At 53.2% G+C, this 17,489-nt stretch overlaps 1 protein-coding gene across 3 annotated transcripts in view; it reads left to right on the forward strand.

Moving 5' to 3' along the window:
- MLLT1 (MLLT1 super elongation complex subunit) overlaps positions 1–17,489 on the forward strand; it is a 63,308-nt gene that overhangs the window by 30,084 nt on the left and 15,735 nt on the right. For all 3 annotated transcript variants that reach the window (XM_024134372.3, XM_024134373.3, XM_055081212.1), the window contains exon 4: positions 16,011–16,154. In XM_024134372.3, coding sequence (XP_023990140.1) covers positions 16,011–16,154 — 144 coding nt within the window. The remainder of the gene's footprint in view (positions 1–16,010; positions 16,155–17,489) is intronic.

A 17,489-nucleotide genomic window follows, 5' to 3' on the forward strand; every position in this document is an offset into this window, starting at 1 on the left:
AATAAATATTGAGCAATATTATTTATAGTATTGTTACACCTCAGATAATTTTATACTTTGGAGAAAAGTATTGAATGATAATCGGCCAGGGGCTGTGTTAGGCATTTTACAAATAGCTCCTATAACCCTCACGGGATCTCTAGTGGGTGTGAAGTGCATCTCATTGTGGTTTTGATTTGCATTTCCCTAGTGCCTAACGATGCTGAGCATCTTTTCATGTGCTTTTTGGCCATTTGTATATCGTCTTTGAAGACATGTCTGTTCATGTCCTTTGCCCATTTTTGAATTGGGTAGGTTTTTTGGTTGTTGAGTTGTAAGAGTTCTTTGGGAATCCTGGATAGGTGCCCGTTTTTAGATGCTGACAGAATTTGCTGGGCAGAATGAGTGTGTGATGTGAACTTCTCTGGGTTGGGAGCTTGAGCTCGTCCAGGGGGATCCGGAGGGTCACCCTCTGATCACATGTGACCCAGAAAACCCTACGAGCTGTGGCTAAGTTGTTCCTTTGGAAAGTGGTCTGGGGCGTCGGTTTTGGTCTGAGAGAGCATGCCTGGACGAGGCAGCATGTCCAGGATGAGTAAAGTATCCTAGGACCAGTGAAATGAACAGAGTCTTGCGGAAATGCTCCCTTGATATCTGTTGGTTGTCCCAGAAGTGTCCCGAGGTCCTCGGAGCCCTTCTTGTTCCAACAAGTGAATTATATCTTGTGCCCTGGCTGTCCAGTAGAAACATGTAAGCCACGTATGTAACTCGAAACTTTTCAGTGGCCACATTAAAGAAGATTACAAGAAACAGGTGAAATTAATTTTAGTACGGTAACTTATTTAACCCAATGCATCCAAAATATTAGCATTTCAACATGTATAGTCAGTGTTTTAATATTAGCAAGCTATTTTACATTCCTTTTAAAAAATACTAAGTCTTTGAAATTTGGCTTTACACTTACTGCACATCTCAGTTTGGACACTAGATTTTATTGGAAGGACTTGATATGTCTTTAGGTTCCATAATGTTCACAGTCAAAGAAAGAGGTAGCTTTGCAAACCCAAGTTGCTCCAAATGTGCATAAAGGTGTCTTGAGTAACCCAACCCGGATGGACTGGCTCATCGTCACAAATTTTTTTTTAACTTTTAATTCTGAAATAACTTTAGAAACACAGAAGAGTTGCAAAGATCATACAGAGAGTTCCTATATACCCCACATCCAGCTGCCCCTAATGTTAACATCTTACATGACCACTGTACGTGATCAAAACAAAGACATTAACATTAGTACAGTACTTCCTGTTAATAGGCTTCATTTGGATTTCCCCATTTCTGTTCTGGAATCCATCCAGGACCCTACCTTGCATTTAGTGGTTGTGTCTCTTTTTTTGCCTCCTTCCATCTGTGACAATTTCTTAGTCTTATCTTTCATGACCTTGATGTTTTTGAAATATACTAGCTAGGCATTTTGAAGAATGCTCCCCAACTCGGTTTTGTTTTTTCATGATTAGACTGGGGTTGTAGGTTTTGGTAAGAATACCACAGAGGTGAGGAGCCCGTCCTACTAGCCCCCCCACCGTGCCCCACCCCCATCATTACCTCACAGTAGGGTAGACCTGATACCAACTTGACTTATTACTAGGGTTGTTACCTCGATCTGGTTAAGGGGCATCTGCCAGTCTCTCCTGTGAAATTACCATCTGTCCCTTTCCATACTGTTGAAGCCAGTCGCTTATGGCCAGCCCTCACTCAAGGGCAGAAAAATTAAGCTCCACATCCTGCTGGGCAGAGTTAAAACCACCACAGTAACTAATATCTATTTGGGGGAGATACTTTGAAACTATGCAGATCACTTGTTTCTTTTTCAAGCTTCATCCACTAGTTTTGGCATCCATTAGTGTGTTCTATGATGATTTCCATTTTACTCATTCCTTCTACATTTATTAGCTGGAATTGTTCTGTAAGGTAGTTGTCCCTTCTGCATTTATTTATTTATTCAGCCCTTCATTTATATCAGTATGGATTCATGAATCTTTGTGGGGTTTTGGGGGGGGGTTATAATCCAGGCCTATCGTCATTTGTTTGGTAGTTCAAATTGTTCTCACTCTGGTGGGTGGGGACTCGCTCAGGTTGGCCCCTGGGCCTTTTCATCATGTTCCTGTGCTTTTTGGGGTGCTTCCTCGCTTTCTGGCACCACAAGGTGCTCCAAGCTCATCTTGGTTTTTTCCCCTGCACCAGCCCTAGAATCAGCCCTTTATCCAAGGAGCCTTGGTCCCTTTTACTAGAGAAGGGTATTTAAAAACCAAGATCTGGGAGCAAGGCGTGTTCGTTGCTCCTGGGGCGTCACTGCTTTTAGGCCCCTCAGAGGGCAGATCTGAGAAGTGTATGCATGTATACTAACCGCCCCGCCTGTGCTCATCCCTCTGCTGTCTGTATATGTAAACACAAAAGTAAACATCAGTTCAGGCCTCTGCCTCCACCTCCAGTCCAGCACCACGAGTTCACTCGAACACCCCTCACCCCCACCCTTGCTGATTTTAACTTCTTTCACTGAAGGGAGACACCTGGCTCTCCTTACCTGCAATATACTTGCTTATTTGTTTAACCTTAGTGTATCTGGAAGGTAGTTTCAGAATCTCTAAGCCATATTCCCATGAGAAGTAAAGTAACGGTGTCTGCGTGCAGTTTTTGTCTTCAGCCTTCCAGGATCCAGTTAAAAGTTCTTTGTGGCAGCTCCTTTCCTCCATTGTTGCTGGTATGGTTGTGTCACTCGTGTGTATACAGTTAGATTCATTAGTCATTGTCTGCGCTCTGTCTGGGGTTCCCTTTCCCCACCCATCTGGTTATTATTATTATCACCATTTTAGTTTGTCTTCAGTGAAGTTCATTCTGGGTTTTGACATGATAGAGTCATGCATCCACCACAGCATCACCACACAGAACCCTTCGCTCCTCCCAAACCCCCTCCCGCTGCCCCTTTGAATTCAGCTCCTCCCCCCCACCCTCAGTCCCTCAAAAACACTCATCTGTTTTCCATCCTTAGAGTTTTGCCTTTTCCAGAATGTCACATAAATAGACTCCTACAATATGTAGCCCTTTGTATCTGGTTTCTTTCACTTGGTGAGATGCACTTAAGATTCATCCGTGTTGTCACATGAATGAATAGTTCATTCCTCTTTATTGTGTGGATAATGCTGCATTTGTTTATCCATTTGCTGGTTGAAGGACATCTGGGTTGTTTCCAGTTTTTGGTGATTATGAAGAAAGTTGCCCTAAACGTTTGCAGACAGGTTTTTGTGTGGTTGTAGGTTTTCAGTCCCCTTGGGTAAATACCCAGGAGGGGGGTTGCCGGGTGACACGGTACAGGTAGGTTGGACTTTATGAGAAACTGCCCACCGCTATCTGAAGTGGCTGCCACTTGGCACCCTCACCAGCAGTGGAGGAGGGTCTTGCTGCCCTGTGTTCTCGCCAGCGCTTGATAAGCTCTGTTGCCTTCTTTTTGCCTTTTTTTTTTTTTTTTAAGTCTTTATTGAATTTGTTACGATATTGCTTCTTTTTTATGTTTTGGTTTTTTGGCCGGGAGGCATGTGGGATCTTAGCTCCCTGACCAGGATCAAACCGACACCCCCTGCATTAGAAGGCAAAGTTCTAACCACTGGACCGCCAGGGAAGTCCCCCATTTTGCCTTTCTAATGGGCAGATAGTGTTAGCTCTCTTCAGTAGCTTTATTGAGATATAATTTATATACAATATAATTCATCCGTTTAACGTGTACATTTCATTGGTTTTTAGCATATTCAGAGCTAAAAACATACAGTGCAACCATCACCACTAATTCCAGAACATTTCCATCACCCCCAAAGAAACCCCGTCCCCATTAGCAGTCACTCCCCATTCCCGCCTCTGCCAGCCCCTGGCAACCACTAATCCACTCTCTGTCTCTGTGGATTTGCCCGTTCTGGATGTTTCACGTAGATGAAATCACACACTCTGTGGCCTTTTGTGACTGGCTTCTTTTATTTAGTGTAATGTTTTCAAGGTTCATCCACATTGTAGCATGTGTCTGCTTCATTCCTTCTTATGGCTGAATATATTCCGTTCAGAGTGGATCACCTTTTGTGTATCCATTCATCGGCTGATGGGCGTTTGGGGTGTTTCCACCTATTAGCTGTTTTGTGAACAAGTTTTTCTGAGCCTATATGTTTTCATTTTTCTCTTGGGCATATACCTAAGAATGGCATCATTGGGTCTTTCGGTAATGCTGTGTTTAACTTTCTGAGTGGCTGCCAGACTGTGTGGCACAGCAGCTGCCCCATTTTACCTTCCCACCAACAACATCCGAGGTTCCAATGTCCCCACATCCTGGCCCACACTTTCTGTCTCTCTGATTACAGCCATCCTGGTGGGTGTGAAGTAGTGTCTCATTAGATTCTGATTTGCATTTCCCTGATGGCTGATGACACTTGAGCATCTTTTCATGTATTTATTTGCAACTCATATATTTTCTTTGGAGAAGTGAAGTGACTGTTCAGAATTTTTGTCTTTTTTTTTTTTAATTGGGTTAGTTTTTTTCTTATTGTTTGAGTTTGAATAGTTCTTTATGTACTCTAGATACAAGTTCTTTACCCAGTACATGATTTATAAATATTTTCTCCAAGCCTGTGGTTTGTCTTCTCATTCCCTTTAACAGTATCTTTTGCCCAGCAAAAGTTTTACGTTTTGATAGTCCAGTTTATCATTGTTTTTTCTTTAATGGCTTGTGCTTTGGGTCTGGCAAAGGGAATCTAAAAACCCATGAGTTTTGTTTTTGCAGCCCACCCACTGACAGCGTGTTCGGAAACAGCTGTTTAAAGAGGCAGAAGGAAATTGCCTGTAGGAAGATGATATCTAGAAGGTGATACCATTGTCATTTATTCTTTGCAGTTGAGGGTTTTTCGAAAAGTTTATTTATTTACAGTGAGGAGGGGGAATTGCTTTTCTCCTGTTTTGGGGGTGTTTTTGTTTTGTTTTTGCTGCAGTTTCATTGATTTATTCAAGCAGCAGATATTTACCGAGTCTAGGACACAGCGAGCACCAAAGCGGATCCAGTCCCACGTCTGGTAGAGCGCCCAGACCGACAGGGCAAGAGGCGCTGGACAAGCAGGGATGAGGGCAGCGAGGTCAGCACCAGTCCTCAGTGCTCTGAAGCCGGGACGCAGGTGCTGCCAGTGCATCGCAGGGACCTGCTTAGAAGGGGGCGGGGGGAAGGTGCCGAGAAAGGTTTCCCTTAGGAAGCCAGGCTTACTCAGAGCCTTGCGGGTGGGTGGGAGTACGCGGGACACAGCGGATGGGAAAACACCCTTCCTGGTGAGGGTTGGGGACACGCAGGTTCAAAGGCAGGCCGGGGTGGGAGGGGTGAGCGCGTTGGCGAGCACTGGAGAGATCAGCCCGGTTGTGTGTGACGCGGTCACGCTCGCTGTGTAAAGGACCCCTCAGCCCGTGCGCGGCAGGCGGGTGTGCTCTAGACCCTCAGCGAGGAGTCGGTCCCTCTGACCCCTCTGGGTCCATCTGCCTCTTTGCTCGCAAGATCTTTCAGCCTTGGCCTCAGACTCCGCGGTGAGCTGCCTCTCCCGGGCCTGTCCCAGGTTGTCTGGTGGCAGCACGGTCACATGACTGGGCAGACCTGGCCCAGGCCTTCCTGGGAGTAACTCAGTGGCTGACAAGCGGGAAGTGCTTGTCCGTGTCCTGGGGAAGCAGGGTCGGTGTCTAGGGCTCAGGGGCCCTGAAGCATCCACGTGAAGGGGGGCTTGGGGGCTTGGTCTCGGGTGCGAGCAGGTGCGGACGGGCTGATCTCATTTTTTTCTCTTTCACATTAAAGCTGGTTGCCCCTTAGTCCTGAGTTTCTGGCTTGGAGCGATTGGTGAGACCAAGAGGAGAGAAGAGGGTCAGTGGCAGGGTGGGGATGAGAGGTCGTCTGAGTTCAGAGACACCTGCTCTGTCATTTCCCACATCGGGCCGGCGGCCCTCGCCTGTGCCCTGCGGACGTCTGTTAAGGAGTGGACGCTGGCCTGGGCACACATGGGTGTGGAGCCCTCAGCTGGGCCGTTTGGGCTGCGAAAACTTCCCCGAAGCTGACCTTGGCCCCGTTTCCTCTGGTCTCTGCCCCCCTTCATTGTGAGATGTACCGTCCACTTAATGACACACTTCGGGAGGAGAAAGAGAACACATCATGGGTGCCTGCTGACTTCAGGACACAGCCCGATTTTCAGAAACGTAAAACGTGCAGAAGTTTACTCTGGTGGTTTTCTGCTAATATTAGACATCCTCCCTGCCCTCCACTCCCGCCCCACAGCAAGCTGTTATTGGACACTGAGTGCTCACCACCACTGACTTTCCGTGACTCTTCTCAGATGCCGTTAGCTGAAGTCACAGAAAGGGCGTCTTGGTACGTTTTATTAGGAAGTTTGCGTGGTTTTATTCAGAAAGGATTTTTTGTTTGTTTGTTTTAAAGTAAGTTGAAGCAGCGAGGCCGGCTTCTGAGCCGGAAGCCCTCAGAGGCCTCGTCTTTGACGTTCCCGCTGACTTGTGCTGGGGGGACGACAGCGTGGGCAGCGTGTTGTGGGCGGTGCTCTGGCCCCCAGGTCCTCAGTACCCCCGGGCAGAAGTGGCTCTGGGTGCCTGGCTTGCTGGTGGCGGCCAGTCAGGCTTTCCCCACTTGCCCTCAGTGTGGGTTGAGACGGCGGGCGAGAGTGGGTCTTGAGTGATTAGGCCCTCGCCCCTGGTGGGACCACCCGCCCCGCACACCCCCTCAGCTCCCAGGCTCTCTGGGGCCTTGCTGGGTTCAGGGGGCGGGCAGCCCTCCGCGGCGCGGCTGCTGGCGGCTGCTCTGCGCTGGGGACAGTTGCTGGTCGAAGCAACGGTGGGGAGGGGGGGGTCGGCCTCGCTGGTGGATCCCCAAGGAGCCAGGGCAGAGGGGACATGGTGGGAGGAGACCAGGGAAGAGGTCGGGGGCCGCCAAGTTGTGACAGGCCGCGTGGATGCCGGCCGGCTGTGCCTCGGTTGTCTTTCCCGTAGCATCCCTCTGCTCCTCCGTGTGAGACCCCAGGAGCATCTGTATTTGCTAGAGGGCGGGTGTGGGGCCCCGGAGAGGCACACCGTGAAAGAGCGAATGAGTGAGAGAAGAGGTGCGGCCTGAGTGAGGGGGGCGCAGGCAGTGGGAGGGACTTGTCCTCGTCAGCCCCGGTGCTCTCCTGGTGGAGCTCCGGCTCAGGCAGCCTCGGTCCCAGGTTGAGAGGTGATCCGCGTTTTTGCATACCTGGCTCTTGTGTCTCTTTGTCTTGACAGCACTGGGGATGGGGCGGGGGGTCTTAGATGGGGGGCAGTGAGGTCCAGGGAGGAGACCAGCGAAGCCTGGGTCCCCTTGGGCTCCAAGCACTCATGGGCTCGTCCCAGGACGCCTCGCCCTTTCTTCTTTTTTGTCTGTTTTGGTCCAGGTTTCCTTGTCAGATTGCCATTTTACGTGTGTGTTCATATTGTTGGCTCCTCTCTCACCCTTTCCGGTGTTCGCTTGGGGCCTAACCATTGTTAGGGCTCCAGATAATAGAAGCTAACTTTAAGCATAAAAATATTTGTTTCCATACAAAGCTCTTTAAATTGTACTCTTTGCCTTTCTGCTACCTTGTTTTAATTTCTAATTGATTATCACTACACTGATATATTCAGAATATAGGTTACCAAAAATTCAGACAACACTGAAGCATGCAGAGCAAAAAAAAAAAAAGCGAAACTCTTCCCTTTCCATGTCTCCGTTCCCCAGCGTCTTTGCTCCTAAGGTGGGAGTGGTGGTGTGTGTGTCTCCAGCCGTTCCCCCGTGGGTTTTACATTCGTGTGTGAGTGAGGCTTTGCTCTAGAGCAGTGGGCTTTCCTCCTGTCCTGGATTTGTGGGCTTGCTCTTGCTTTCCTTCATGGGCAGCGGGGCTTGGAGCTTGTCCACGTCCTTGTGGAATGATGACCAGCGTTTCTGGGGTCTGTTACTTCATTTCACAGGTGAGGAAGCCGGAGCAGGAACTGGTGGTGTCACCTGCATGATGTCACCTGCTCGATGTCCCCAGCAAGTGCAGGAGCCAGCGGGCTCCGGAGTCTGCCCCCTGGGTCACTGTGTTCTGTCTGAGCATCCCTCAGTGGGCGTGCACCATTATGTTCAGATGTCAGAGGTACATTTTCAAGGAAAGAGAATGTCCCTGGCACCCCTGACCTCCAGCCGGGCCACCCTGACTGGCGTCTCGGTGGTTTGCCTCTCTGGCTGTCTCCCGCAGCACTGCAGTGACCGTGCCCCCTGCACCCGGCTCTGGCAGGCCCCAAGGTCACCCATGGGGCGGCCTCCTGCCCTCCTGGGCCGCCTGACAGCTGCTACCCATGCCGTGCTGCCAGCCAGTCACAGCCGCTCCTCCTGCCTTCCCTCGTGCACCCAGAACCCTGGGGGTTTATTTCCTCCTCTCACCGAGGCTCAGAGAGGTGGAGTGGCGGGTCCGGTGTCACCCAGCAAGGCAACAGTGTGACACCCGGGAGGTCTCAAGACCCCAAAGCCCACGGTTTTCAGCCCACACTGCACTGCTTTCCTTAATTCTTTTTTTAAAGTTTTTCTCTTACTTCTAACTGCAAAGGTGATATGTGGAGGCTGCGAGGAATCCGGGTCTCCTCTCCAGCCTGTTTCCTTGAAGTGGGCACTGTCACCACTGTAAGTCACCTTTCAGAAACAACATCATCTTCTGTGTGTATGTGTGTGAGTGAGTGGGGGGTAAGGGGAGGGAGAGAGAGAGATGCAATTTCACACTAAATATCTGTGGACCCTGCTGTGTCAGTACCCACAGCTCTGCTGAGTTCTTCGTGCTGTCTGCTTCGTGAGCCCCTCAGCTTAGACCAGCCATCATGGACCTGCCCTCCCCGGGTGAGGGCCACCGTCACTCCTGCAGGCTGCCTCAGTGGCCCTCCCCAAACACTTGTATACTAGGCGGGTAGGCTCGATCCTGGCAGTGGGATTTCAGGCATTGCTTCCCTCGCTGTCTCCCCCGGGCGGTCTGCAGATCTCTCCTGCCGCCTGGAAGCCCCGTTCTGGTCGGCCTGGGCTGGGGACCTGCGGGCCAGGCCGGAGGAGCTGAGTGCACAGAAGCGCGGGGTCTGCACACGCCCGAGGCTGTGGTGTGCTGACCCGGTGTCCGGCCTTTATTGGTTCTGTGTGGCGTTGGCAGATGATTAAATGCCGCAAAACCTCAGTTTCCTTGCCCGAGGGGCGGTGAGAGCAGTGACTAACTCTCAGAGCTTTTGGAGAATGAAATAAGGCACTGAGTAAAACCTGCTGCCTGAAGCCTGACCGCAGGGAGGGCTGGCAGGGGTGCTGGCGGCAGGGCGGCGCGAGGGGCCGGGGGGTGGGGGAGACGTAAACCTGCGGCCACGGAGGATCTTGGGGACGGTGGGAGGGTGGCCCCGGTCCTGCCTGCACCCTTGTCCCCAGTACCAGGATGCAGGCAGCCCACGTAGGTAGTCAGTAGATGCTCGAATGCAGAGCTGTGGGGAAGGCTGGGTGGGCCAGGCATGTATATTTAAACTTTTAAATATAGAAAACCAAGAAATAGATGCAGAAGTAGAGAGGGCAGCAGAGCAAACCACCACATAGCGCCCACCACCCAGCTTCAGCACTTACTCACCTGCAGGCGGTGCTGTTCTCATCTCTGCTCCCAGCATGTCTTTTTTTTTTTTCTTTTTTCTTTCTTTTTAACATCTTTATTGGAGTATCATTGTGTGTTAGTTTCTGCTACATAACCCAGCATGTCTTGAATCAGGTGCTAGGCATCCTATTTTTTTACTCTGTAAATGTTTCAGTCCGTGCCTATAAAAGATAAGACTCTTTAAAAACAAAGCAAAACAAACCTAAAACAGTATTATCAAATCTAGAAATTAATAAATCAATAATTCTTTAATATTGTCAAATATCCAGTAATATCAGAGTTTCCCTAATAGTCTCATGTATATATATTTTAAATAATTTGTTCACATCAGGATTCAAATAAAGTCAGTACATTGCTACTAATTGCTGTGTCTCTTAAGCTTCTTTAAATCTTTTTTCTCTCCCTCTCTCTCCCTTTCTCTCCCTTGCAAAGCATTTCCAGACGGTGTATTGTGGTCCCATAGGGATGTAGCTGACTGTGGCCCTGTAAACTGCCAGTTAGGTCTAGAGCCACAGTCAGAGTCAGGTTTACCTGGTTGTCCTTTAAGTTTAGCATATGCGAACCCCGGGGCCTCTCACAGGGAACATCGAACAGGCCCGAGGGACCAGCGAGGGCAGAGGAAACAGCCCCAGGGTCCTCAGGATCCAGGGGTCCTCCTCGGCTAGTGAGGCTGCGGGAGCCTTCCATTTGACCTGGGGGTCCTCCAGGCCAGCCCTGCCAGCTGCAGCAGAGGGGGGCCCTGGAGATGGCCCTGGGGCTGGGTTCTGAGGTGGTAGACGGCGCCCAGTGCAGAGCTTCAGTCAGCCGGCCCAGGGCTGGGAGCTGCTGGCCTGGACGGGCCCCACGGCCCGCACTCCCTGCGCTGTGGACAGGTGTGTGTGCTGCCGGCTTTGGGCGCTGACACCAGTTTGGCCAGTTCCTCTGCATCTTCGTTTGCTGAGGCTGGAGAGAGATGCTGGCCTGTGGCCCGTGGCCCAGGGCCTGGCCAGAGAACCCCTGAGGCCGGCCTCGGGATCCCGAGGGTCCAGGGGTCCCTCTGGAATGACTAAGGGTGTTAGTTACTCTTGGGATTGCTGCCCTGCACACCTTGAACTTGGCCACCCCTCACCCAGTGTGCTGCTGGCTCTTGGGGTGCCATGGCGCTGCCTGCCTCTTGGCTTTCTCAGGAGGCTGGTCTCCTGGGGGCTGGGCAGGAAGTGGTCCGCCACCCTCTTGGAAGTTCCTAAGCCTCTCAGGCCGCAGGTCTTGCCCCGAGGGAGCTCTGATCATCAGTGTGCGCTGGGGCACATGCCGGGTGCTGGGGGAGGCCCCTGCCCAGCCCACATGCCGCCCCTAGCTCTGCTCCTCACCACTCACCTGGGCGTCCCGGAGGACTCCTCCTGGGCGCCGTCTCGGGCCAGCGCGTTGCCCTGTTTGGTTTGTGTGGGTGTGAGAACCGCTCCAAGAGCCAGGGGTTCCAGAGGATACCGCCTGCCTGGAGGGCGTCCTGGCTCCCTGCTAACCGGCCTCTTGGCACCGGGCATGTGCTCTGCCTCTGGTTCAGTTTATTCATCTGTGAAATGGGGACAGTAAGAGCACCTGTGCTTGGAAGAGTGCCTGGCCTCAGGGACGCTCCACGGAGTTACGTTACAGAGCAGTTGGCGTCACGTCGGCATCGCTGCTGCCCTGAGGGCTCCAGGACACTGGAGACCCTCCTCAGCCCTGGTCGTGCTGTGGGCACATGGCGGGCACCCGTGAAGTTTCTGTAGGACAGACGAGTACGTGGGCACATTCAGCAGACATGGGTGCTTGCTCAGCGCTGCCCCATAGGAACAGAAGGGGTCCCTTTGTCCAGAAGGGTGGGTGGACAGAAAACAGACGCGTCCTGTGGACCGTGACGAAGGCTGTGATTGGGGATAATGGTCAGAGGAGGCCCTCGGAGGGAAGCCATTGGCGGGCTTTAAAGGAGCGGGCTGGGGATGAGCCAGGAGCCGGTTCAAACTCGGTGGGTTGAGAGGAGGCCGCAGCAGAAGCAGCTGGGTGGTAGGGGCAGCGCGTGGTCCAGAGGAGACGAGGAGGGGCTGGCTGAGGGGCCAGGGACTGGGGGAGTGGCTGGACCAGCCTTGCAGCTGCACCACCAGGCTGCGGCTGGGGGTGGGGGGCGGGCAGCGGGGTGTCACCCAGAGAGGGCAGAGGCAAGAGGAAGGTCTGGTTCTGAGCCTCGGGCGCCCAAGTTTGGCAGCGGGGGTCCCGTGTACGGGCTGCATCTCCACATGCCCTCGTCAAGCCTCTGCTTCTTCCTGGTGAAAACTGGTTTCCATTTCTTGATGGCGCAGAGCTGAGCCCTGTGGCTGTAGCTCCTCCTCCCACCTTACAGGTGAGGAAGCCGAGGCTCAGGAGGGCAGGCCTTGTGCAGGGAGAGACGAGCCCCAGGCCCAGCCTGACCCTGTGCCCTGCCAGGGGGACAGCCAGCTGTCTGCTGACCTCCCCTTGCTGACACACAGGTGCCCTCAGCCGAGTTCCTCCTCCTAGCCTGTAGCCTCACTGCCCTGTGTCCACTCGGAAGGCGACTGGGGAAAGTTGGAAGCACCTGCAGGAGTAGACAGGTGATGGGACGGGCCCCTGGGAGCTGTCTGTGGCCTGCCGCCCCCTGCCTGTGTCATCTTGGAGCAAATCCCAGGCATCATCATTTAACGTGTCAGTGTTTCAGACTGTGTCTCTAAAAGATAAGGGCTGCTTTTTATTTTTTTCTTTCTCTTTTTAAAAAAATCAATTAATTTACTTTAGGCTACGTTGGGTCTTCGTTGCTGCACGCAGGCTTTCTCACGTTGCCGTGAGCGGGGGCTGCTCTTCATGGTGGTGCGCAGGTTTCTCATTGTGGTGGCTTCTCTTGTTGCAGAGCACGGGCTCTAGGTGGACGGGCTTCAGTAGTTGTGGCTCACGGGCCCAGTAGTTGTGGCGCACGGGCTCTAGAGCACAGGCTCAGTAGTTGGTGGCTCACGGGCTTAGCTGCTCGTCTGCATGTGGGATCTTCCTAGACCAGGGCTCGAACCCGTGTCCCCTGCATTGGCAGGTGGATTCCTAACCACTGCGCCACCAGGGAAGTCCCAGGGCTGCTTTTTAATAGTATAACAATACCGGTGTCACACCTGCAAATTATCAATTTTTAAATCCCCAGCCTAAAGCTCTTTTCTGTCTGAATCAGGATCTTGGCCGGACCCACACATTGTGATTCCGGGGGTTGTCTCCTAAGTCTCTTTGAATCTACAGATTCTCCTTCTACCTTCTTTTTTTTGTTTTGTTTCTTTGCACTTTATTTGATGGAGAAGCCGCATCATTTGTCCCATAGAGTTTGGTACCGTCTGCCTTGTTGCTGCTTTCGTCCCCGTGGTGTCTGCATTTAGCACAGTCCCCTGATCTGTGTCTTCCCTGACAATGTGCACTTGAATCTGGAGGTGAGGTCTTCCCGGGAAGGTGGTCCGTGCTGGTGATGTTGACAGGGTTGACAGCGCCTGGGTGACCGACCTGTCAGGAGTCACAGATCGGTGGTAATCTTGTTCCTTCTTCATGTAGTAGCCAGGATACGTTTGTGCCCTCTTATCGTCTGTGTGTTTACCTAGTGGGAAAGCGGGACAAATGCTTGATTCCTCCCGCCTCCTTTGTTTGCCAGTTTCAGGCCCTGCTCCCAGTCTCGACAGATGTTCTGCCGGCCAGAGTCTGTTTGTTCCCCAGCACACGGATCTGTGCTCTCTCTTCCCCCAGCCTCAACCCCCCGTAGAGCCCTCTGCCCCCACGATGAGGTTCACCCTCTCGGTGGCGGCCAAGGCCCTTCTCTCTGGGTCCCCTGCTGCCACTGCTGTCCACCCTCCCCTCCAGCTGCAGCCACGTGGACTCTCGGGGTCCCAGAGAGGACGCTGTGGCCTGTGACGCTTCTCTGCACCCTCTAGCTGTTCTCCAAGCCTGTCACAGCCTCCACGGGCCCTTCCTGGTCCCCTCCCCACCCCCACTGTTGGGGCAGGCCCCTCTCCTATCAGTGGTCACATTTCATTCTTTTGGTGAATATGGAGCACCTCCCCAGGGCCAGCACCCGGGGAGGGGGGTGCAGGACAGGAGTCCCCACAGCCGCTGCCTCCAGGGGTTCCCAGCTTGGTGGCGACACACACCCAGTGTGACAAATGCCTCCGTATGGGTGGACACAGAGGAGGGGCACTGGCCGTATGCAGGGGCCTAACAGTGGTTACCGGGGGCTGCTTTCTCTTCCTTAACAAGAAGTGGGCGGCAGCAGCTCTGTGGCGCTAGGGCTGCCCGCCTGGGGTGCTCTCGGCTTCCCTCCCCGCTTGTGCCATGGCTGATGCTGGCCTTTAGGTGTACCGTGTACCATCTCACAGTTAGGCAGGAAGAAGAGAAATGCTGAGACTTTCCTGCACTTCTTTGATTTGGAAAGGAAAGCCCTCCCTAGGCTCACCTCCCTTATCTCATCACCTCAAACTAGGTCACTGTCCACCTTGGACAAGGGGACTAATTTCCAAGTCTGGTGCAGATGGGCGGGGTAGAAACCCACCTTCCTGGGGCCAGGGGCTGCCAGGGGAGGGGCCAGGTCCGTGTCGGTGGCATCGGGTCGGCTCGAGAAGGCCTGTTTACTTGTCTTCTCCGCCCCAGACTGGCAGCTCCCGGAGGGCAGGGTCTGCGGCTCCATCGCGTGACTGATGCACCTTCTACCTTTGTGGCCTGGATGGGGGGACAGAGTCGTCCAAGTGCAACTGCAGGACCTCGCTCCTGTCCCCTTTGTTCAGAAGTGGGCGTGTGGCCAGCCAGGCTCCCGCTTCCCGCATCACCAGCTCGCCACACTCCCCACGCGCCATCTGCCCGGGGATGGCGGGGCGGCCGGGGCCCTGGCGCACCACCACAGGAGGAAGGGGCAAAGAGAAGCCAGCCCGGAAGTGCCAGCGCGAGGGCTCAGCTGCCCTGCCTCTCCTTCCTGAGCCCTGACCGACCTGCCCTCCTTCCTCACCTCCTGTGCACTGCTGAGAGACCTCCGCTGGCTCCCCGTACTCCTAGTTTTCTCTCTCCCACGGATAGCACTTTAAAAAATTGGGGTGTAATTCACGTACCAGGGAATTCACCCTTTTTAAAGCACACCAATTTGGTGGGTTTTAGCGTATTCACAGTGTCGTGCAGTCATCACAGTTTCCTAGTTCCAGGACGGTCTCATCATTCCAGAAGGAAACCTCATCCCTGTTTGCAGTTAGTTTCCACGTTCCCCTCCCCCAGCCCCTGGCAACCATGAAGCCACTCTGTCTCTGGATTTGCCTGTTCTGGACGCTTCGTGTAAATGGAATCACACACTGCATGGCCTCTTGCGTCTGGCTTCTCTCACTGAGCATCGTGTTTTTGAGGTTCATCCATGTGGTAACGTGTCAGTGCTTCATTCCTTTTTGTGGCTGGATACCATTCTGTTATATGGATGGACCACAATATGTTTATCCATTCACCTGTTGATGGACACTTGGGTTTGTTTCCGCTTTTGGACTATTGTGAGTGATGCTGCCGTGGATATAGGCGTGCAAGTTTTTATGTGAAGGTGTATTTTCATTTCTTTTGGGTATACGTCTAGGGGAGATATGTGGGTCATGCAGTTACTCTGTATTCAACATTTTGAGGAACTTTCATACACTTTTCCAAAGGGACCACCATTTTACCTTCCTGCTAGCAGTGCACCAGGATTCTGGTTTTTCCACATCCTTGCCAAGACTTGTTATTTTCCTTTTTTAAAATAATTGCCATCCTAGTGGGTGTGAGGCAGTATTTTGTGGTTTTGATTTGTATTTCCCTAGTGGTTAATGGTGTTTAGCATCTTTTCGTGGGCTTATTGGCCGCCTGTATGTCTTTGGAGAAATTTCCCTTCCAGGAAAGGGGCCGGGGTTGAGGCTGCAGGATCCTGGTCCTAGAGCCTGGGGTCCGGTCTCAGCATTGTCGCTGAGCAGCTGTGTGTCTTGGAGCGTCGTCTTCCCCGTCCATGGGCCGAGCACTGAGGGTTGAGGGGGATGTGTGTGCGGGGCTCCGCACACCGTCGGCAGGACTGCCTCATTAACCAGCTGAGAACATCATCCTGATGATCTTTATTTCTGTCGTGGTGCCTGCTTTGCCGCTCTGCAAATAGTAAGTTGATTTATTTTGCATGAGCGGAGCGATGGGGAGACACACACACACACAGAGAAGCAGATGAGGGTCCGAGGGGAGAGGGGGGCAGGCCCGGCGGCAAGGAGTGCCTCCGCCTGGCCCGTGGCTGCCCTGCAGCCTCCTGCCCAGCCCTCTGAGTGGACTTCCTTGTTTTCTCTGTTCAAGGAGGAGCCAAGGAAGGTTTGCTTCACCTACGACCTGTTCCTGAACCTGGAGGGCAACCCGCCCGTCAACCACCTGCGCTGTGAGAAGCTCACCTTCAACAACCCCACCGTGGAGTTCCGGTACAAGCTGCTGATGGCCGGCGGGGTGAGTGTGCCGCTCCACGTGCCCCAACATGGCCCCCAGCGCCGGGCGGCCCTGGTGCTGGGGGCACCCGGGGCTCTCCAGCGTGTGGTCGGGCACAAGACCCAGAGGGGCAGGTTGCACGGGTGGCGCCCAGCAGCTTTGGATGGGACCCAGGCGTCCCGAGTCTGCGCTAGGGTGTTGTCCGCTGCGAGTGACTAACTAGTCTCTAGTTACCCTGTAGCTTCTTGTTGGCTGTGGGTAATTAGCCTCCTCCTCCATGGAGGTGGGGCGGGGCGGGGGGAGGGGGCAGGAATGGGCGCGAGGCCAGTCTGTCAGCTTGGCTTAGTGCCGGAGCCAGTTTTAACCAGATCAGCAAGGCCTCGCGGGGGCTGTGTCATCGGGGGGAGCAGCCCCGGCTCTGTAGGGGCTCCCTGCTGATGCGCGCTCCTGGCGGTTTTGTCCTGGTGACACAGGCTCTCAGAACTTAGGTCTCCGTAGTGAGTTGTGTGGCCAGTGATCCCTGTGCACGTGGCAGGGCCCTTGGAGAGCGGGGTGGGGTGCTCGGTCGTGGAGGAGGACTGGACTGCGCCGAGGGCGGTGGGCTGAGCACACGGACATCCCGAGCCTGGGACGGAGGAGTCGGGCCGGGGGCGTGAGAGCCTGTGTGTGCGCACGTGTGTGTCGTGGAGGCAGGCCCACCTCCCCCGTGCGTGCAGGGCGTTTCGCTTGGGTTTCTTTGGCTCTAGGGAGCAGTCCTTTCCTGTTCACTTAATTCAGTTGGGTCTTTCTGTAAACTTTTTTAAAAATATGAAAGCAATTCATTGCAGAATACATGATTAAGTTATGCTGTGTTCCTAGTAAAAGATTTAGTGTGCGATTCTAATCTAGCACATGATGGCTGACGGAGTCCAGTCACAGAGCCGGGAGGTGCAGAGTCAGCTTACACAGACGTTGGCCCTGAGTTTGCCGGGTTCAGCGGTCCTCCCCCAGCTCTGCTTCTCTACCTTATTTTCGCTGCCAGATATTTTCCAGAGTGTTTCCCGAGGTGTTCCCGGGTATTCCCCCAAAGCTTTCACGGTCACCTCTCTCTTTGGGAGATAGACACACAGAGCGCCCACGGGCCTCTCAGAGCCCCAGGACCCAGGCACCGAGACCTCGTCTCCCCACGTAAAGTTTGTTTTTTTTTTGTTAACCTTTAGAGTCACATGGGAAAGCTGGTTGTATCATTTGTAGTCATTTATTTTATTTTTTAAAAGGTAAAACGTTTTGGGGCTTCCCTGGTGGCGCAGTGGTTGAGAGTCCGCCTGCCGATGCAGGGGACACGGGTTCGTGCCCCGGTCCGGGAAGATCCCGCAT

The sequence above is a fragment of the Physeter macrocephalus genome, chromosome 2 (genome assembly GCF_002837175.3).
Source record: "Physeter macrocephalus isolate SW-GA chromosome 2, ASM283717v5, whole genome shotgun sequence".
Classification (NCBI taxonomy): domain Eukaryota; kingdom Metazoa; phylum Chordata; class Mammalia; order Artiodactyla; family Physeteridae; genus Physeter; species Physeter macrocephalus.